Genomic DNA, 20,454 nt, shown 5'->3' on the forward strand with positions numbered 1-20,454 from the left:
CAGAGGTAAGCTCATTACGTTCGGGTCAGGTTGAACATATATAATGAACATAGCATTTGTTTTATGACAAGTATACAAGCTCATCTAAGGCTGACGTAAACTTGCAATGGTCTAAATTGTACTCCTCTTGATTTAGATAAATCAGTCACATGCAAAAGAGTAGAATATTTCGCTCAGAACTGGGTATTGAAATTGATCTATATCTATATGCGTGCCATATCATGAAATCTTCCCCTCAGCAGCCTTCGCCCACTCCTTGCGCAAATCATCCTGCATCGTGCCCATCGGCCACCCTGTGCGCCTCTCACACGCCTGGATTAACGAAATGATGGCTTCCTGCTGCGGCGCGCTCTGAACACACAGCCCGGCGCCAAATAAGCACTGCGCCGAGATAATCTGACAACTTGGGTCGGTGAGCTCAATGGCGATGCCGCAGATCGTAGCCACAGCGTCAGTTAGTATTTTCTACAGGCTAGCGTCAGCATATATAAATTGAGGTTTGGTCCTGGGGAGGCTACCTGAAAAGTACGGTATCCCGCGAATCCAGTCGTCACCGGCCGATGTAGGCAGACGAGGATTTTCGCGAAACTGTATACTTGTAATGCGACCCCAAACGCGGGCGGATGGATCCAGATAGGCGTCCATCCATGCACCTCTTCACGATTCGGGCTTGGAAAGGCCTTGAAGGCGCCGGCCGAAAAACTGCGCCAACGCTCCAGCATGTCCATCAGTTCGTTCCCGCGCTCCGTTCGCAGCCGAATCTGCTCGGGGTCCACGTCTGCTTCGGGATCCGGTGGAGGCTCGGTGCAGTAGTTGACGGCCTGGCTGAGAAGATAAACAGACCGACAGGCGAGTTCATCCTCGCTTAGATCCGGATAGTCGACGATGGGCTGCCAGAAACTAAAACAGCGCCGGTGCTCGCGGAAAGCCGCCCAGAGGTCCTGCCTCAGCCAGGCCCACCAGACGGCCTGCCGGAGACCCCCGGACGCACCATTGACGTCCTGGGACCGTTGGATCCAGAAAACGCCTTTGAGGTGCCGTTGCCAATTGGAATTGTGTTCGCTCGCGTCAAGCATTTCGTACGTGCTTACTACGATAGCCGTCGCGAGGAGCTCTTCGCTGTGCTTGTAGGAGTTGTATTGGAGCGCGGTGGAGACATAGTGCAAGGTTTCGTAGTAGAATTGGATGGCTTCATTGGGATCAGTGGGTTCCTGAGTATCATGGGTAGGCGGCGGTAATGAAGAGTAGCGGGCCGAGAGAGCGAGAATGGCTTTCATGAGCCCGACATTTCGAAGCGCAAGCCGGGTGGCATAGTTGGAGAAGTGTTTGTGGCAGTCAAAGAGGTCGAGCTGTCTAGTTCAGTATCTGTCTCTTCCAAAAATAGCGCTACGGGAACTCACTGAGAGGGCAATGTGCTCGGCAAACCTTCTAAAAAGGGCAGCCTCATGCTTGGATAAAGCAATATCCGAATCGGCTTGCCATGCTTGTCTTTCCGAGAGCTGTGGAGAATATAGCGGCGCCGTGCTGGCGTGGTCGTGGTAGTGGCTGACCGACCCACGCGAGAGCCGCGTTCGAGGAGTCGAAGCGGGCAGGCTGAAATCGCCGGCCTGGGCGGCATCGGTCGCAAGCAGATTTAGCCAACGGGCGCTCGCGTGGTCGAGATTGACATCAGGCGTGACCGACTCAGAAGACTGCGCTGATGGGAGTGCCTGCACAGAGCCAGAGTAGTCTGGGGGACGGGTATCCGGATAGAGGGCCACCAGCTCGGGGTCCAGGATGTTGTGCGTTTCTGGGCTCGGGCCACTGGTGGCATCGTAGTCTAGCGTCGGTGCTACAGGACCAGGAGGCGCTGATTGGGGTGAGCAAAGGATGTGCTGTATCCGGGATGAGTTGGACGCAGGACTGGCCAGGCCAGCTCTATCGGAAAGAGTCTGCCGGGTATCGCCGGGGTAAACGCAGTCGCGGTCCGAATTAGTACACGGGCCGCATCGGGGCTCTGCAGGAGTCAGCCAACAGTTTCCAACGGCGATGCTGATACCTAGGCAGACTTACTTCGTTCATCGCATTTCTTGTGTCTGGTGCGGCACGTCAGACTGGGGACAGACGGCCAGTGTCAGTCACGTTCGCGGATCTGGGGAAGTGGGCATACCAACCAGCCGGTATTAGTGCGAAGGCCACGACCGCGGGGCTTCCTGATGCGCTTCTTGACGATCTTTGCAGGAGCGTCCATGATGCCCGCGAGGCGTGGTGGCCTACTCAGAGTAGGTCACTGGTGTTGCTGTAGAAAATGAATTGGACGCCGTCCCCCGCGTTTTAGCGACCACAGCGCCCGCGTCTCGCGGCCTCTTTCTCCGCCCGGTGGGACCCGCTGAGTCTCTACGCTCTGTGCACTCCCCGCGTTCCACTTTGGCTTCAAACCAAGCCATTGAGAAAGCGTGTCAGCTGGTCGTCTTTGCTACGATTCCACTCTTCAGTGGAGAAGAGTTGATTACCCAGTCTCGTCAAAATGTCCCAGAAATGGGTCTCTATTATTCACCAAATAAGTCATTCTGCACTACTCAATCACTACTAACACAAGCAGCTACGACATATCGAACCACAGAACCACAGTCTGGTGAAGTGCCGATTGATCAATTCCATCGATTCATCCAATCCTGGGCGTACCGAGCCAGTATTCCATCCTGGATAATCCTCAAACGCCCATTTCGCAACGTCTCGCTATCCCGCTCAGCTTTGTCAGTTCGGAAAATCTTCGGCTTTGGTGCGTTGCCACCGTACATCGCTTTGTAGTGGTCGACTAATTTCACAGCAGGATTCTGCAGCTCCTCCCCTCTGCCTTCGCTTTGCCGCAGCTTTTCTAGCCAGTCGTCGAACGGGACTGTTTGGAACTCGTAACCGTGTTGACGGAGGGCGTTGAGCATAGCTGACCAGGTAAAGGTATGGGGATTGCACAGATTATATACAGAGTCGTCGCCGTCGTCACGGTTATCGTGGGATGAATAGGAGGAACATACCCGGGCGATTTCCATGATGGAGCAGGCGAGTTTGTCCGCTGGAAGCCACGAGCAGTCCATGTCCAATTCCGGTAGTGCTTTCAGTGTTAGAGCGGATCGCAGCATCAGTGGGATTGCCTCGCTATCATTCCAGAGACCCTTTTTGGAATGCCCTGACACTTGGCCGATCCGGAGAGAGTATGCTCTCGCTCCGGATTTTCGTGCGTTGCTGATAATTCGCTCCCCCACGAGCTTTGAGCGGGCGTAGCCCATACTGAGAGCGCTGCTCAGGTCGCTGATCGGTCGCTCATCTATACTGTCCGCCGAAGAAGCAAGTGCTGTCGAGATAGATGAGCAGAAAAGCATGACAGCCGGTGTCGGCATGTGCACAGACAACGAGAAATTGATCAACTGGCTCAGCCCTGTGATGTGCGGCGTAAAGGTGGACAGTGGGAGGTTGAAGTTAACTGGCCAAGCTGTGTGAACTATCAAGGATACACACTGTCGCATCTCTTCGATCGTCTCCTCAGTCAACCCCAGATCGGGTCGGTCAAGATCACTTTTGAGGGCAATGATCTTCTTTGTCCGGTAGGGCAGAATACTCAGACCCTTCTGCTCGAGGGCTTTCAAGATCGCTTCTTTCGGGTTATCTCTTCTCGTCAAGCAGTACACGACCGACACGGTATCGTTGTATAGCATTTGATGCAGTGTATGCGCGCCAATGGAGCCGGTGGCGCCCGTCAAGATCTACAAAGTTAGCTTGGCCTGTGGGGGATTGTTGACCCACTTACAACGCCTCTATCGTTCTTCACGAGCTCAGGGACAGGGATATGAGCTTTAAATGAAGAGTACTTGTCGATCAAATGCTGCATGATTGAATCATGGTCTTCCTGAGCGCCGTTCCGGCCAGCCTGAGCAGCATGAATCAACTCTGCAAGTCGTGATATATTGCCCGCTTCGAAAACGACATTTTGGGCAAAAGCCTTGCTGTCTTGTATCCTGAAGTTCCTTAGCACGAGTCGACGCAATTGGATTGCTTTGAGGCTGTCGACTCCCGCGGCGAAGAACATGGTCTCGGCGTTAGGTATAGATAGTCCCAGCTCGTTCTGACAAAGCTTCATTAGATAAGTCTCAGTGTCTGCCGTATCCAACTCGAGTGTCCCATCAGACAGTCCTTCATAACGAGTATATAATCCGTCGATAACATCCGCATAACTCGCATAAACTTGAGCCCTAATTATCGACCCCTTATCCGTCTGCGGCCGGGAGGATCCGTACGGCAAAACACAGATCATGTCTCGCGAGATCTGCGAGAACTGCTCCGCGCATGAGTTTGCATCTTCCACATTGGGCCAAATGCGGTCCAAGAACTCTGCGTCAGGTATTGTCTTCGCGGCCTCCGACCTGAACACAAGAAGCCCAGGAGCTGTTCTGTTGACTCCAACCACAACCGCCTCATCAATCAACGCACTCTGCCTGATGGTGCCTTCTATGGGTAGAGGGAGAACCTTCTCTCCATTCAAGAGCGTTATGCGGTCGTCTAGCCGAGTTACGTACTTCCATCGCTCGCGCATTTCCGGATGGGGCGTGAATACGTCTCGAGAATGGTACGAACCCGGCGGGTCATCGGAGTTTGAGGCCGTAAGTGCAGGATGCCCTTCTAGGTAAACGCATTCGTACAGGTCGTCTGAGATTGGCTTCATCCAGATATAGGGCCTTAAGTTGTCGAAAAACCGCATATAGTTCCAATGTGGATCTCCAGCTGGACGTGAGACGGACTCTGCTACTAAACCAGCCTCTGTCCTGCAATCATTAGCCCTGATCCAAGAAGCCCTAATGAAAATCTACTCACAATCCGAAATATCCGCCAAACTTCACACCTTCAGCGATAAGTCGATCTCCAAGGTCATCTGGGCACGCGGAACCTCCATACGTGACCAGCTTACACAACCGGAGAGCCTCCAGCCCTCTGTCACTATCCACGAGAAGCTGAAGCAGATACGGTACTCCCTGGACTGACTCCGGTTTAGCAGCTTCCAGAGCAGCGACAACAGAGGTGGTTGTGAGTGGGAGCGAGGCATCCCACATATACGCGACCTTCCTCATATACATTGCCTGGAAAGCAGTCGACAAGCCATGCAGATGATACCACGGGAGGGTGTTGAACGAGGTCAGGCCCGGTCCACGCAATGGGTGTGTCATAATGGCTTGGTGACTTAGGTACAGTGGCTTTGGTGTACCGGTCGACCCGGAACTATGCAGGATGAGTGCAGTTCGCTGTCTTCGAGCGGCGCCGTTGCGACTGCCTTGAAACATGACGAAGGATGGGCCATCCATACACTCAGTCGGCGAAGCACGCTGAATGATTGGTCTTACTGTAACGAGCTTTTGCCGGAGAATCTCGCCCAGTGTTGCTCTGATGCTCGGTGTCTGACCGTACATGATGGTATCGCAGCTAACTGTATTAAGCAACGATACGCATGCAGCCCCGGACAGACGTGGAGAAAGCATCATTACTGTGTATCCAAGGCGACTAAGTGCAAAGAATGTGACGACCATGTCCATATCCGACAGGGTGAGCAAAGCGACAATTTTCTCCTCTTCCTTGGGCTGTCTCGCATTAGCCATGGCAGAACAGAAGTCTCGGCCACAACAAACCGGTTTGAATCCAACCTCCACCAAACCACATACAGCGTGGTCAATCATGCAATCCAGGTCCTCCCCGGTAAAATACTCATATTCAACGGCTGCATCGTGAGACTTCGGATACGCCAGAATCGGGTCCTGGGTTGCGTCCGCTGCTCGCAGGCGGATCAAGTCGTCTAGGGTATTCAGCCGACCAAACCGCTGGACCAACTCTTGCGTCTCATCCTGCAGCCGCTTGCCGGTTGATTCCTTATACTGAGGGTTCCCCATAATGCTGCCGGGGCATATAGGTAGTACTACAGACTACCAGATCCAAGAGCGACGGGTGGTCACTACTGCCTCTTATAAGCTCGAACGCAGATTCGACACGGCGCAATTATGGCACGTCATAAAGCGTTTGTTTTGTTCGGAAGAGCCGATTGTCTCTTGAAAAGACCTCTCTCCCATTCTTTTTTTTACCTTCGGGCTTGACGTGCTGAGCGCCTATTCGCTTCCACTCCCTCGACTGCATCGCAAACCCGCGCATCGGACTGGTCAGTACGCAGACTCTCAGCTAACCCAGTATCAGCCACAAGAGCCTTTGAATCCATTTGAATCCAATTTCAGCACTGACTTTCTCCATACATCTACTGTCCTACACGTTATTGGCTAGAAAATTGCCCGGTCAGCCAAACACCTCCCCTAGCGCTATTGGATGGATACCCTACGTGATGGTGGCCGAGTCATGAGTTCATGCTGCAGAATCGCACATTGGCCTGAACAAGCAATGTGCCAGATCGGCCATGCCGAGGCCAATCTAGGCAGATATTGTTTATCACCGCACCGGATCTGCAGTACACAAGGGTTACCGATAACCTGGGTCTCGTGGGCCGGTGGGTTGTGACAGTTAACTTTTCCTCAACCAATCTGTCAACCAGGTACGGGGTGTAACATCACAGGGCTTGGAAGACATCCATTACTCCTATTTCTCACCTCTGCTCTAATATTCTTACCTAATCACTGAATACCTCCATGATCGGGCCTGGAAGATGGCTCTGCCATATACTCGAATCCTTTAATTTGAATTCGAGCCAAGTCCTCCTAGTTTCAGCACGAGCCACCCGCGACGAGAGATATGTCGGATGAGTACCTGATAACCTTGCCTCATGGACTCGATTTTTGATCCCTTAAACTCTATGCCACTGTGTGATCTGATACCTAGAGCTCATATCGGGTATACTGGCGGCCAGATCGACTCGTGCGCTCCAAAATTGGACACGTCCACTCCTGACCGGACGCTGGCGCCTTTACTAGCCTCTCTGAAAAAAGGGAAAAGACAAAAAACAAAAAACAAAAAAAAAAAAAGAGAAAGAGAAAGGTGTGAAAAGAGAAAAGGGAAAACAAAAACCTAATCTACAGATCCTTCGATCGAGGCTATACTGGGCGGCTGCCTGTTTTGTTACTTTGACACAACTTGACAGTAATTTGTCTATTGATTATATTCTATAGAATGATCTGAACGAAAACCTACTGACCTCTTGATTCTGGACATGGCCTTCTGTATTATATAGGCTTACTCGGCTGGCTAGAGTATTACACATGAAGGTATATTATTTGGATAACTCAGAACTTGGCCCGGAGTTCGGAGAAGTATTGCAAGCAAGTTTTTGCCGAGATGGATCTAATTACCAGATAGTCTTGTAGTACCTTTCGATATAGAACTCTTAAGCGTCCGACCTGGATATTTGTTGGCGGGGATACACTGTCGAGCCGGAACCACTGCCTCGTTGTACTGATAGTCACATAGCTCCTGGCAAACATCTACTAGCTTACGGCGGATTTGCAAACACTATGGTTCAGACTCGTCGGCTCTTGAATAAGCAAGATAATTAAACGATTCCCATGCCTAACTCCTAGTATACAGTACAATCCAAATCCAAAGTCCAAGCACCATCTTTCATAGCGGCTAGCCTAAGCAAAGGCAGACCGGAGGCCCCTCTCAAGCACAACACCACCAGCGCCAGCTAGAGCAACAGCCCAAGTCCACTTGTTGCTCAGCTCCTTGATGCTGGGCCAGAAGCTATTTTTCTCAGAACGGTACTCAGCAAACTGCTGCGCCTTGATCGGGTCTTCCTTGGCGTAGCGCTCGGCCTGGGTTTGTTCGTTTTCACGGTCACCGCCAACAAAGCGGAGGAAGACGTAGTTTGTGATTGGGCCGAGGGCGGCGAGCGGGTGGAAAAGGCCGGCGCCCAGGAGGAGGACAGGGAACGACAGGTGGATGAGGGCGTCACCGAGATAGCTGTTTCTGTTAGCTTGTGGCTCTTTAGCAGATATTGGGGGATGAGAGCATACTTAGGGTGTCTAACAACGCTCCAGACTCCGTCGCGGCAAACACCAATGTCGCCTTTCTTCTTGTGCGACGCAAGTCGCTTATCGGCGAGGACTTCCATCGCGAAACCGGCCGAGAAGAGGAAGACAGCAAGCGCGTGGTACCAGCCGCGTTCCTTGGTCACGGGCGAAGAAGCAATGCTCTCAGCGGTCTTGCGGAAGGGCAGCACGAACGGCAATGAGATGAGCGTCTGCACTGCAGCCTCAGGTAAGAACATAGTGAAGAGCGACTTATTCCAGAATCCGGGATCCTTCTTGAGAGTGTCGTAGCGCGGGTCGTCCTTGCCACGTGCAACACCACGAGTCGCAATCCGGTGGAACAGACGAACACCCCAGGCCGTAACACCACCGAGAAGCAGTTTCTCTGAGTAGCTGAGTGTAGACCATGCCGTGGAACAAGAAAGACCGTCGTGGATAACCTTGGTGCCGATAGCGCTATACCATGCATTGAGAGTCATGCCGGCAGGCCAGAGCCAGTCTTTGCCTTCAGCGCGATCCGTGTAGCGGGAAATACCGTACGCGATTGTAGAGAATGCTGCGTGGAAAGTAAAGGATGGGAGAGCAGCGGATTGGAGGAGGCCCAGTGCCGCGGCGGTCGAGGACTGGGTGTGGCCAGAGAAGTGGGAGCCGTAGAGGTCCTGCTCTGCAGCTGTGCCTCTAGCCTGTCCTACATGTGGGATATGCTGTCGGGCCTTGTCGAAGCTGGAGCCAAAGCGGGAGCCGTACAGATCTTGTTCGGCGCCGCTGGTGTGTGGAAGGTAAGATCCGGCCTTGTCGACGGGCAAGGGGCCCGTCGAGAGGCGGCCGCCGTAGACTTCTTGTTCTGCCATCGTGGCTGTAGACAGATCAATGATTCTTGAAAAGTGAACGAGGGAATTGAAGGATTTAAAGGATTAAATATGAAGGAGTCAGGATTGCATCATGTTTATGTCGAAGTCTTGCATGACGTCAGTCATACCTGAGGTCTCCGCATTTCCAACGCAACCTCCTGGAACTTGTACCAGGTCTCGGCATAATACACTATTACCGATTAATCTGAGAGAATCAAGGATGGATTGATTGAGGGCGCGGCTTACTCTCTCGCTGTGGGATCATTTTGTGGGATCTTTCAACCAAAGGAACCTACCTGGATTCTGAGATCACAGTAAAAGGCTCACCAGGCAAAGTCACCGCCCATTAAGCTCGGTCGGGGTCCATCGAAGCTTGTTAGCTCGAGATTAACCAGGAACCTGGACCCAGACACACTTTTGTCAATCAGGAAACGCACATTTGTGCGATTGAGTACCCACAAGGCATCGCGCTGTGTCAATCCTCCACAATTCGCCATGATCAAAGGAACAAGCAGGGCGAGCAACGTCAGCAGCTTAGATCCTTAACATAAAAGCGCGGAATGGGCTCCCGATTGTCGACTAGTCCAAGAGGCGGCTCGGCTCGTTGTATTAATTATACCAATAATGAGTCGTTTGGGATAGGACCTCTGTCCATCGTGGCACCCCTGCTTGTGCATGAACACAGTGGGAGCAGCGGCTGAACTCCAAAAATTACTAGGACGGCTACTGGAGCTCTCGCCGACAATCAAATATGTGCATCTCTGTCTTACCATGCCGTTCTCTGCGGGTTGAAGTTCAGATAACGCAATATCAGGAAGACCACTTCCATTGGAAGTCGCACGAGTGCTAGTGAGCTTGTTTGCGGTCTTGGAGCTGGACTTCAGTCTTCGCCATCCCGACTCGAGGGGTCGCTAGGAAGACTGCTCTAGATGGGATGAGATGGACAGCCGTGAGATGCCGGCTCCCTCAGCGCAGCGGGGCGAGCAGCACATTCAATCTCCAAGCTCTGTCTTCTTTGAGATTGCCCTGATATCGGCCAAGTCTGCCTCTGCATACTAATTACAAAGACGGATTGCTGAGACACTGTGGTTTAGATAGCTCTCGACGGCAACTAAGGACTGCCGATGCAAGACGGTTATTTAGGATAATCGCCAAGTTTATATTGGGTTATTCGGATACAAGGCCGCAGTGCGCTAGTCCCGTGAATCTCCCGACAAAAAGTGCGACTAATCACCAGCGGATAGTTGATGCAGTTCCTCGATTTCAGGTGCTTTGGCAATTTCACTGATCACTTCCCAAACATCCTCCTTGATGTTTCTGCCCGCAGTATCCTAAGGTCCCGGGTACCCTTCCTTGAAAGGTCCCAACAGGAAAGGGTCAGTAACTTGTTTCGCAACGGCGATTCTTATCGAAGAACAGTCCGCATAAAGAAGCAATTTGGCCGTTTCATCTACTTGCAAGGAGATGTCATGGCCATAACCAGGAATAAAAGATGGTACAACATCGGTTGAGTTCTGTGTAGCGGTACTCAGAGACCAGACACTGAGGACATTCCAGTAGTTCACTACGTACCAGGTCAGCTCATCAAGGACATAGACGAGCTATCAGGCTATTGAACCAGATTGGTGAGATTTCCTGGCCCTCTCAACGGCAGTGCACGCGGAAACAGTCAAAGACATGGTACAGGAGCTCAGTCAGACGCTAGACCGCATGTCATAGGTAGAGAGGGACCTGAAATAGAGAAGTGGAGACTAGGTTCCTGGTTTCTTGCTGGTGTAGATCGCCCTTCAGGCCCGTCAAACACGCTGGTCAGCGGCGCCATCTCCAGGATGTTTTCTTGGCAGGTGTTTTGTATGCCATCTTCAAAGATAGTTAATCCGGCCTGGAAAGATGGTGTATCTCCATTTTGGCCTGGGCAACATGCCAGTTTCTGGCCATGGATATCGATCATTAGTCGGTTATGGTAAAGAGCACCACTTTGAGGCTGCCAGCAGCAATTACCCGTCATGATTCGTAGTGAAGGTGTTTGCGTCACCAAGTATGTGATACTTATTGCTACATCTAGCTTGTCTACAGTCCATAAACGATGTTTGCTACCACCTGCATATTACTGCATGGTTGTAGCCTGGAATTGGTACCAAGGGTCTGCACCCCAAGCAAGGTGCTAGAGGCGTGGACACGGTGTTGATGAACCTATAGAGTAGGTGATGCTGTGAAATCTATATATATATATACTAATGACGTGCAGCGGATAGGGCGGCGCTACGGGCTCAACCCCTCACACAGCAAGAAAGGAAATTGTAGCGTATCCCCCGGCTTGTGCCCCTCCCAGTCTTCGACCTTCTTTGTCAACGTGCATCCCACGGAAACCTTGACGTCCTGAAACCCGACGTCTTTCATCAGGTTCTCCATCCACCGCGCAGGGATCCCATGCCTCTCAACGCCCTCCAGCTTCGTCGGCGGATGGAATTTGATCGCTTCAGGGCCAAAATCCTCGAAATCCGTAAGAGCGACCCTCCCGCCAGGCGTCAAACACCCTCGCAATGTACTCAAGAATGACTTGAGGTCAGGGACGTGATGCATGACAAGGTGTGAGAGGATGAGATCGAACTTGCGCCGGGGGCCTTCAAGATTGTCGGCATTCTGAGGAGGGAGGGCACGATCCTCAGGGTCTCCGAGGAGACGGCAGATGGGGACGACATTACTACCGCTCTCTTTGTTGCTCTGCTGCGCATCCATCGGCTCGTCGTCCTTATTCCTGCTGATCTTCGCCTTCAACGCATCGATCATGCCGTGCGCGGGATCCACGGCTACAATCTCATGAACGAGCGGTGCCACGCGAAGCGTGAGCAGGCCTGTGCCGCAGCCGATTTCGAGCACCTCGAGACCAGTTCCTGAGGTGGATTTCTTTCGCTCCGAGAGCGTCTCGATGATCGGCTTGAGAGTGTCGAAGGCGAGGCGAGTCGCTTCTTGCACGGAGGGGTTCTTGTCCCATTCTGCGGCTTCATCGTTGAACCGCTCGTTCCCTGCAGATGCCATTGCGAGCGTATCCGTCTTCTATACCAAACAATCAATCGGCCCAGGATGGAGGAAGATCAGACAGGATCAGAATTTCACAAGATCACGCTCCGAAAGCCGTCGGCAGTCGGTGTACAATGTGCGGGGTAAGTAAACAGGCACTCTGCCTGAATGCCGAGCTTGCCTCTCCCACTTCGACCACCATCTCTATCTGCAGCTAAGACATTAACCAAGACCAAGCAGTTATAATGCCATCCTTCAGCTCATCAACCCTCTCGATCGTCCTCCTCGTCGCGGGCTACCTCAATAACCGGTGTGTGACACCTCCAAACGAGACCACCTCCCCGCATACCACCGACCGCGTCCGCTTCCTCACAACAACACCAACGCTCCTTTTCGCGCACGTCGCCAGCACTGCAGTTCTTTACCAAGCCCTAGTAACCCTCTTCTCAACCGATTCACCGGCTGACCACGAAACGCTTGTCAACCTCTGCCCCTACCCGTCGCATCTCGACCCCAGCGGCTCAACTGTATCCTGGAACCCTCGCACGGTCGGATACCTCTCTCTCGTCGCTATCGGCGCATTTATCCGATTAGGCGCCTACGGCGGCCTCGGGCGCAATTTCACCTACCAGCTTGCGAAGCCTGACCGGCTGATCACGTCGGGACTATACAAGTATCTGCAGCATCCGAGCTATACGGGAATTGTGCTCTTGTTGGCTGGGTATGGCGGGCTAGTGGTCAATCGCTTCGATACGCCGATTGCTTGTCTTTTACCGGAACCTCTATTAGGTTTATTGAAGAAGTGGGAGCTGGGTCTTCTCTTGTTAGCAGCTACGGTCTTGGTTTTGTCTCTGATCGTGAGGATCCGCGATGAGGAGAGGATGCTGAGGGAGAAGTTTGGGCGCGAGTGGGAAATTTGGCACAAGAAGACGGCCAGAATCGTCCCATGGATTCTCTGATGTTATATATTATTAGCATTATTAGTTTACTGCGTAGAGAGAATGTTTGTTTTGTGCTAAAGATGGGTCTGTCATTGCTAGTGTCTTGGTCTAGTCGGAGTTGGTCCGGCCACCCGTCCAATGTCATCACCAGTTCCCCAGCTCCCAGCCTTCTCGTCCTTCACGCAACTGTGCCAGCTCTTCACCTCCGCACTCCTATCGTCACCCTTCCCTTTATTTATCAATCACGCGGACTCTCCCTCGCACAGGGCACGAACATCAACATGGGACTCATAACCCGCACCCTGAAGTTTGGGACCTACACAGGCCTGGCGTCTCTCGGCGCCTTCTTCGCCTACACGCGCAACGACCGCTTCGTGGACATGCCCCCGACCGACCCGATCTTCAACCACTCTCTCTACGCCAAATTCAACCCTTCCAAAAACCCGACCACACACGACCTTTGTATCCGCCGCGTTCCACTTTCCGAGATCAACCCGTCACTGCTCGAGAAGAAAGGGAAGCTCGTTGAGGCGTTCTGCGCGGGTGTCTGGAGTGGCTGGGGTGCGTTCTCTCCATCTATGGGCCTTGACGCGATGGGATAAGGGGAACCTTGAGATAGATCGAGTGAAGTCGATACTAATGGCTCTGAATTGTGATTGCAGGCTACGCCTTCCAACGGTCCTACCTCTCGCGCAAATACGAAGCCGCCGATACCGCGTCGCACTTGTGGACGACCGAGCAGCTGGCTTCTTCGACCTACGATGTTGGCACATTGATTACAGATCATTTCGAAGTTGTGGAAAAGGCGAACGACCGGATCGTCGTGCGCTGCGGTGACTCGCCCCGCCGACAGGGCGTGCGTGCTTCGGATGGTCTCTTTGAGATCTCTGCCGTTGTGAAGCCCGAGGAGGGTGTTGCCGAGTTCGGGCTCAAGAGCTGCTTCTATCAGGGACTGGGTAAGGCGGAGGGAGCACCGATGCCGCCCCATATCACTTGGTTGCACCAGCAGTATACGAAGTTGTTGGCGGAGACGGCCCTGTACAAGGTGCGAAGGTAGAGGTGATTCGGAAGAGTTGTATATATGGACATGGACATAACCTGGTTAATTTTGGATGAGTTATCTAGGGGTTGAGTGTAAGTAGAGCAGGAGGTTTGGGGTGCCTTATCATGCGTGACAGATAACCACCACAATTATATAGGGTGTGCTTAATGAGATTTGATTTTGTATCAACAGGGTTTATCCAGCCTTCTGTGGATCATCATCCGACATCGCTCAGCTGAATTCTCGCAGTCAATTGTTACGGATTCTGCGATACTAGGCACGCGCTCAGACCGGCGGTTCTAGACACAGTTCTGGTCGCTTTGGCTTAGTGGTTTAGTCTCCTCTAGCTTGCACGTGCGACAGTGATAAACTCAACATCACCCAACTCCATCCAGCTCGCTCACATACAGACCGTCTTCAGCGGTTCGATCATAAGGGACTGGCCACCATACGGATCACTATGCGTACGCAAAACTGGCCAGATACTCGATTCATTAAGCGAGTTGTATATTATCCAACACTCCGCGACCTCACATCAGACCTACAGTGCACAGTTCATTGTGTCGCAACAACGACCTCGACCGTCGTCACCTACCTGCATCGTACTTCAGCGATGCCAGCCACATGGCCATGGCCAGACCGTTGAGAGTCTGGACGAAAAAGGAGAAGAGAAGGCACTCGAGGTGGTATGGCAGCCGAGCTGCGGTCCAATCGTTGAGTGGTCGTCATACGCGATAAGCTTTCACGTCAGCTTAAGGAGCTTGTGCGAAAGAATGCTGTCGGAGAGACGGATGAGCTTCCGTGTGTAGTGCTCATGGATCAGCGGCCACGCGGACTCACGTAAGGGAAATGACTGGCAGTGTCCGCAGCAGCCTGTCGTGCACTTCTGTCAACCCAGACGGAGGATATCCAGGCATCTTTGATGTTAGGATAGGCAAGACACGCAGGTCGTATCAGCATACAAGCAACATAGCAACGGATCATGGTATGCAGTCTCTTCCGCTTCAAGAAGTATAGCGACAATATAGGCCAGCTCGCAAACCAAACTCGCGACAGTCATTTTCGACCGGGAAAACTCGGCGACAATAGCCAAAGAGGCTCCCAGATACGAACTACGAGTCGAAGTCTGCGACATAGTTTGGCTCGTGTAAATTGCGACGGTAGTCGCGACGGTCTGATGGATGTAAAGATTGCGACTGGGAGGTTCGAGATGATTGGGGTCGCACTTCGTTGTACCCTGTAGTTCACGACAAGCAAAGCCGGGGCTAGAATCTAGAGAGCGTTCCAAAAGCCCTCTTTTTGGATAACGATGAAAATTGGAGGGTCCACTGTTAGCATTGCACGACAACCGGACCATAGTCTATCACTTATTCTGTTGCTGAAGGCTCGGTTGCTCGACTATATGGAGCCCGAGGTTTTGTGAGTACCAATAGCGACGGGATTGCCTCGAGATCGACAGAAGATGTCAGTGGACTTGGAGTATATCTCGTTCTCGAGTCACTATTGCCATGAGGTGAGGTGAGTGGTAGCCCAACAATTAGGATAGCCTGCAGGACCTGTTCTACTTCGCGAATGGAGCAGAGGGGAGGTCGTACCAAAGCTAGTCTGAGCCTTTCAATACGAAGGATACACTGCACAGGGGCTTCCAGTAGCCTGCATGGCTGATTGGATGGATGTTTCCAGTTCAGCCAGGCCCTGGCAAGCTGACGGTTCCTAATCCATCGCTATATCTTGCAGCATGGCGAACCTGCAGCGACGATAATTGGCCCCCAGAGATCCTTCGCGCAGGACCGACTTTTACGGGCCTTCTGACTTTGCAGGAAGAGATGCATGGTCATTTTTGCTTTTGTTCGCTCCAAGCTGCCTATAAAGAGCCAACTCCCCACCTGCTGCTGACCAGCAACTGCAACCCTGCACTCTGCTCAAAATGGCCTGCACAGTCGAAAGTTTCTCCTTTAAAAACTTCAAGTTCCCCAGCCAAGCCGGCGAGAAGCCTGAATCATATTTCAATAGCCTACCCTATCGCATTTGGGAGCACGAGGCCGACTACTCCGATACAATCAACCAAGTCATAGCAGATTGGAAGGCAGTCACTGGCAAGGATGTCGCTCACAGTATTGGAATCCAATCCAGCGTCCTGCCCTTCTTCTTAGCTTCTGGTTGTGCCCCGCATATTCTACCGCGGCTTGTCAGATTCGGCTATATTGTCTTGTGTTGGGATGGTAGGTAGCATTCCACGTACGTGCACACTACCCTAACCCTGTCGGGCTAGATGCAACAGATGCTCTCGATTCAGCTACCGTAAGTGCCCTGGCCTATCATCTTCCAGATAGTACCTGAGTTCCCTAGCACGAGAGGATCCAATTAGACCTGCGCGCTGCCCTTCTCTCTGAAGTAAAGCTGGGAAGGCGCAACCGCTGCGAGTTCGAGATCAATGAGCTGTATATGCAGAGCCTTGTGGACCTCTTGAACGAAGCCGATGCATTTAATGCTCTTTTTAGGCGCAATTACAATCTCTTTGACTCTGGCCTGCAAGCGCAGATTGTGCCAGCTTTGCACACGGTGACATGGGAAGCATACAAAGCTCACAGAATCAAAAGTGTTGGGAGCAGGTAAGTCCTCTTCGGCCTTTGTTGAACTTGCTTTATTCATCACTAGGGATAACCTGACTGGATTCGCATAGGGTGCTGTCGAGATTGGTGCCCGCTATAAACGGAGTTTGCGTCAGTGATGAAGAGCTTGATTCAGTCTCTCACATGATAGAGATTGGCGATCTGATAACCGGGTTGACAAATGACTTTCACAGTTTTCACAAAGAATTCAATGAGCATTTCTTGGCTGGCACCCTTGATATAATGCATAACGGAATGGCCGTGCTTATGAGCAACTACGGGTATGACGAACAGGAAGCCGGCAATGTTCTGAAGCAAGAGGTTCTTGCGGCTGAGGCCAGATTGATGGCTGAATACGAAAACTGGAACTCTTCGCCAAGTCCTAAAACAGATTCGCTGCGCCGGTACATGTTCATCTCCGTCCTCACTTTTGGGGGGGTAAGCTACTGGCAGTCTGTCTCGCCGAGGTATCGACAGACTGATTTTACAGCAACTGCCGCTGATAGAGCTCAGCTAGTTGGGCGCGATTACGACGGGAAAAGAAGATTGCCAGGCTACCCCCCTCCAGCCATGGCCATGACCATGAAAACGAATGGCCATACTGAGTCGGACAGCTCCTCGGATGCCAGCCACGAACGCACCAGTGCAGTGGCTCCTCTAGCCAGGGAAATAGTCGCACCGTTCGAAAAAGCTCCAGCTGAAGAGGTCAGTAGTCACGCCGACCGCACAGCTGGCATGCTAAGATGATCAGATTGTTCTTGCTCCGTGGAAGTATATACGGTCGTTGCCCGGGAAGAAGACTCTCGGCCGCTTAATCGACTGCCTACAGTGTTGGCTAACATTGTCTGAGGACTCAGCAAACGTAATCGGAGAAATTGCAAGGATGTTGTTTGATGCCGCATTAATGTTTGTTTGCCATTTCAGTAGTCAACATCATACTGACAACGTAGGCTCGATGATATCCAAGATGGATCACGGCTGCGCCGCGGACGACCAGCAGCCCATGCTGTTTTTGGCCAGCCGCAGACTCTCAACAGCGCAACCTATCTCTATGTCAAAGGGAGTCGGCTGTTGAAGGAGCTGAAACACTCCAATGAGTGCGAAGACGTATTTATAGGTATGTATACCGCTGGGATCAATTGTAACAGCTAACACCCGCAGATGAACTAGAAATTCTCTCATTCGGACAGGGCCTCGAGTTGCATTGGAGATTTAACACATTATTACCCTCAACAAAAGAGTACCTTGTTATGGTGGACAACAAAACCGGTGGTTTCTTCCGTCTGGTGCTTCGACTTCTCGAGGTAGAGTCGGAAAACGAGCCGAACCCCGAGTTAATGCATCTATTCACCTTGCTGGGAAGATACTACCAAATCAGAGATGATTATCTCAACTTAGCTTCTGAAGAGGTAACTTACCGTTCACCATCATTCGTGAGACTGGCTGATAGTTGTGTCCTAGTACACTGCCAAGAAAGGGTTTTGCGAAGATCTATCGGAGGGAAAATTCTCATTCCCGCTCATCCACCTCCTGCAAAACATTGCTAACCCCGAGCTCATACGTGGTATACTCTTCTGCCGCGCCGACGCTACCGACCTTTCGGTCGAAATGAAGCAGTTTGTTCTTGATGAGATGAAGGAAGCCGGAAGTCTTACTCACACGAAGGCAGTCCTCGACGGACTGTTTGACGCTATGTTGGAAATCTTGGATAATTTGGAAGCAAAGCTCGGTCCGAACAAGAAGCTGCGGATCTTTCTGCTATGGCTGAAACTCTAATAACTATGGTTATACCGATATGTTGCGTCAAATGTGCTTCGGTGTCAATTTCATGTTTTGCTTAGATCATCAAAAAGACCCCATTGCGAGGTGAAACCCTGCTTTTCAGCAATTATATTGTACAAATTTCATTACTACCATAGAAAGTGTCGCAGCCTCGTAAACCATCCCTACTCCAGGCCCTTTCTCGGTGACCGTCCAACATGCCCATGTCCTTGAGGCGGATTTCCCATCGCAGCAGCCGTATCACCCTCCCCAAGGACCTTCGAACGTCCGTACTTAGGTGTTTCAGTCGCATTTGCGATATCATCCTCCTTCACGAGTCCCTTGCTTGGGGACTGTAATCGAAAGAGTGCGTAGGCGCCGCCAATCACACCGGCAATAGTCATAAAGGCAATGTTGCGGGAGGAGCTGTAGCGCATAATTAGCGAAGCAGCACAAGACAGGACAGAAGAAAAGAATATGCATACGAAGCAGGAGAGCGGCCAGCGCTCTTTCCGATATTCATGGTTGCAGGAGGCATTTTGAGTTATTATTATGTATAGCTTCAAATCCAAAGGGATTGTTGATAATAAATAATTGAGATCATACTCTCTTAAATACGTTTGAATACCCAGCGACTGACCACCTGCGCCACTATGACGCCCAGATGAGATACAACAACGGGCCGGGTCGGGGTTCTGATCTCCCGATACACCCCGGGGTATGATGATGTTATGACGGGAAAGGTCGAGAGGATGTGGACCTGTTTTGTTAGTTAGCGCGCGGGCTGGACCGGCGCTAAAAATAGGGGATGAAGGAAGCAAGGGATGGGCGGGGAAGCCAGGGGTGGACACGCGACGGGAGACCGCTGTTTAAGCTTACTTTTAGTAGCAGCAAGTGACGATCTTCATCATGGTGCATATTGCAGTATTAGTATATAGTACGGGAAGTGCATACGTTAACGCTCCGCTGGATATCATGTTAGCATACATACGAATGTTAGAGCGCAACATTGTCATCACAAATGACCCATTAAACATCCATCACCCACAAGTGACAGAGGAAGCCATATTTGAAAACCACAAGAACAGGTCAAAACCTCAGACCGCAATCCAGGCTTTGTATCCCAGGGGCCGAGCTGTCACTACCAATCTTCATTGCGGCTTAGAACCGCTTGGTCTCTAGAAGTCCCAGTACCAACCCAACCCCGTCTCAACGCAGTTTCTCCAGGCCTCAAATCTGTTCAGTTTAGAGTCTACTCGGGACCAGGGTCACTTAAGAAATGACTAAAACCATGGAAGAAGAAGAGCCGATAAAAAGCCTTCGACGTCGTCCTTCTGCTGACCACGTTCTCCGGAGGCCCCGCCCTCCCCTTCAGCGCAGGGTACTATGCCTGCTGCTACTCACGGCATCTGAGTAGCCACTACCCTCGAAATGATGGTATTTGTACAATTCTGGCTACTTGACAGCGGTTGTCTCGGAAGATTCACCAGATTGTGGTTACTATTGCTAAATACCTTAGATACCATGGCCGATATGGTGCCTGAGGTATGAGGATGGCTTTAATCTGAACTTTCCCAGCCCTTTAGAAGTTGGAATTACGTCATTCAACTAGAGCCTTTGCTGAAGGCAGATGGTAAGATAGAATACATACAGACGCCTGGTCGTACCGCCTCTTGATCAACTTGGAGCCCTATGGCAAGATCTTACTCTACAGAGTCCCTGAAAAGATGCCAAGGGGCGAATCATACCTTCGTCGAGTTTACCGGTGGGTCAGGAAGCAGTTCTTGGGCTGCCCAAACACTCTAAGAATTGCCAGCTCAAACAATGTTAGAGTATAGTCGGTACCTTGCAATTTCTCGAAAAGGCTGTCTTTCTTAGCCTCTCAAGCAACTAGTATGCGAGACGAAGCAGGTGTTGTGTAGGTAATTTTGGTCAGCTTGCTACTCCATAATAGATTACTACATAGAAGTCCCAAGGGATGTTCAACTTCCTGGGCTCTGAGGTGGGCAACTTTCCTGTAAGATAATCATCGGCGTTAGGGATTGTAGGTTGCTGCTTGGATGCTTATGTTGTGTTCGTCAGCGCCACGCCTATCATTGAATAATATAGCGAATCTGGAGTTCAGCCACAGATGAAGGTACGTCCTGTGACGCATCCTTGCACGCTGATACTAATCAAGCGAGCTCTCACTCCCACTTTCAGTCTTGATGTACCTGCCGATCAACTTTCTGATGCTACCTC

At 51.5% G+C, this 20,454-nt stretch overlaps 7 protein-coding genes across 7 annotated transcripts; 3 read left to right on the plus strand and 4 right to left on the minus strand.

Annotated features, from left to right (window-relative positions):
* Window positions 1-219: 219 nt before the first annotated feature.
* On the minus strand, window positions 220-5,909 carry BDW70DRAFT_171160 (uncharacterized protein; the record flags this gene model as incomplete). Its single annotated transcript, XM_073743146.1, has 9 exons — window positions 220-465; window positions 519-1,349; window positions 1,401-1,996; window positions 2,053-2,093; window positions 2,154-2,252; window positions 2,665-3,740; window positions 3,785-4,796; window positions 4,846-5,603; window positions 5,652-5,909. The coding sequence occupies 9 exons, from the start codon at window positions 5,907-5,909 to the stop codon at window positions 220-222; spliced, it is 4,917 nt and encodes a 1,638-aa protein (XP_073592432.1).
* A 1,565-nt stretch (window positions 5,910-7,474) lies between these two features.
* Window positions 7,475-9,005, minus strand: BDW70DRAFT_143057 (DUF1295 domain protein). The gene is made up of 2 exons (XM_073738045.1): window positions 7,971-9,005; window positions 7,475-7,917 (listed from the first exon to the last, which is right to left on the minus strand). Exons 1-2 carry the CDS (start codon window positions 8,834-8,836, stop codon window positions 7,590-7,592), a joined length of 1,194 nt encoding a protein of 397 aa, XP_073592433.1. The 5' UTR covers window positions 8,837-9,005; the 3' UTR covers window positions 7,475-7,589.
* A 1,968-nt stretch (window positions 9,006-10,973) lies between these two features.
* Window positions 10,974-12,030, minus strand: BDW70DRAFT_107202 (class I SAM-dependent methyltransferase). Its single transcript, XM_073734430.1, has one exon. It carries the CDS (start codon window positions 11,873-11,875, stop codon window positions 11,099-11,101), a length of 777 nt encoding a protein of 258 aa, XP_073592434.1. The 5' UTR covers window positions 11,876-12,030; the 3' UTR covers window positions 10,974-11,098.
* Window positions 11,976-12,869, plus strand: BDW70DRAFT_107206 (methyltransferase family protein). The gene is made up of 2 exons (XM_073734431.1): window positions 11,976-12,000; window positions 12,095-12,869. The coding sequence occupies exon 2, from the start codon at window positions 12,103-12,105 to the stop codon at window positions 12,814-12,816; it is 714 nt and encodes a 237-aa protein (XP_073592435.1). The 5' UTR covers window positions 11,976-12,000; window positions 12,095-12,102; the 3' UTR covers window positions 12,817-12,869.
* A 121-nt stretch (window positions 12,870-12,990) lies between these two features.
* Window positions 12,991-14,099, plus strand: BDW70DRAFT_143059 (uncharacterized protein). The gene is made up of 2 exons (XM_073738046.1): window positions 12,991-13,359; window positions 13,461-14,099. The coding sequence occupies exons 1-2, from the start codon at window positions 13,080-13,082 to the stop codon at window positions 13,853-13,855; spliced, it is 675 nt and encodes a 224-aa protein (XP_073592436.1). The 5' UTR covers window positions 12,991-13,079; the 3' UTR covers window positions 13,856-14,099.
* A 1,668-nt stretch (window positions 14,100-15,767) lies between these two features.
* BDW70DRAFT_163389 (bifunctional terpene synthase/polyprenyl synthetase family protein) lies at window positions 15,768-18,228 on the plus strand (the record flags this gene model as incomplete). Its single annotated transcript, XM_073741296.1, has 8 exons — window positions 15,768-16,062; window positions 16,113-16,141; window positions 16,190-16,452; window positions 16,524-17,157; window positions 17,204-17,358; window positions 17,403-17,569; window positions 17,614-17,861; window positions 17,914-18,228. The coding sequence occupies 8 exons, from the start codon at window positions 15,768-15,770 to the stop codon at window positions 18,226-18,228; spliced, it is 2,106 nt and encodes a 701-aa protein (XP_073592437.1).
* Window positions 18,229-18,398: 170 nt separating this feature from the next.
* On the minus strand, window positions 18,399-18,751 carry BDW70DRAFT_163390 (uncharacterized protein; the record flags this gene model as incomplete). The annotated part of the gene is made up of 2 exons (XM_073741297.1): window positions 18,399-18,639; window positions 18,699-18,751. The coding sequence occupies 2 exons, from the start codon at window positions 18,749-18,751 to the stop codon at window positions 18,399-18,401; spliced, it is 294 nt and encodes a 97-aa protein (XP_073592438.1).
* Between the last annotated feature and the right edge of the window lie 1,703 nt (window positions 18,752-20,454).

Source organism: Aspergillus foveolatus (assembly GCF_047715535.1).
Source record: "Aspergillus foveolatus strain CBS 279.81 unplaced genomic scaffold BDW70scaffold_68, whole genome shotgun sequence".
NCBI classification, from domain to species: domain Eukaryota; kingdom Fungi; phylum Ascomycota; class Eurotiomycetes; order Eurotiales; family Aspergillaceae; genus Aspergillus; species Aspergillus foveolatus.

Excerpts from the sequence above, each read along its gene's own strand:
- BDW70DRAFT_143057 (XM_073738045.1), bottom strand. The coding sequence starts at position 8,836 with ATGGCAGAACAAGAAGTCTACGGCGGCCGCCTCTCGACGGGCCCCTTG. Across the intron at positions 7,918-7,970 it reads AGCGTTGTTAGACACCCTAA|CTATCTCGGTGACGCCCTCA; the intron begins GTATGCTCTCAT and ends TAACAGAAACAG.
- BDW70DRAFT_107206 (XM_073734431.1), top strand. The coding sequence starts at position 12,103 with ATGCCATCCTTCAGCTCATCAACCCTCTCGATCGTCCTCCTCGTCGCG.
- BDW70DRAFT_143059 (XM_073738046.1), top strand. The coding sequence starts at position 13,080 with ATGGGACTCATAACCCGCACCCTGAAGTTTGGGACCTACACAGGCCTG. Across the intron at positions 13,360-13,460 it reads GGGTGTCTGGAGTGGCTGGG|GCTACGCCTTCCAACGGTCC; the intron begins GTGCGTTCTCTC and ends TTGTGATTGCAG.
- BDW70DRAFT_107202 (XM_073734430.1), bottom strand. The coding sequence starts at position 11,875 with ATGGCATCTGCAGGGAACGAGCGGTTCAACGATGAAGCCGCAGAATGG.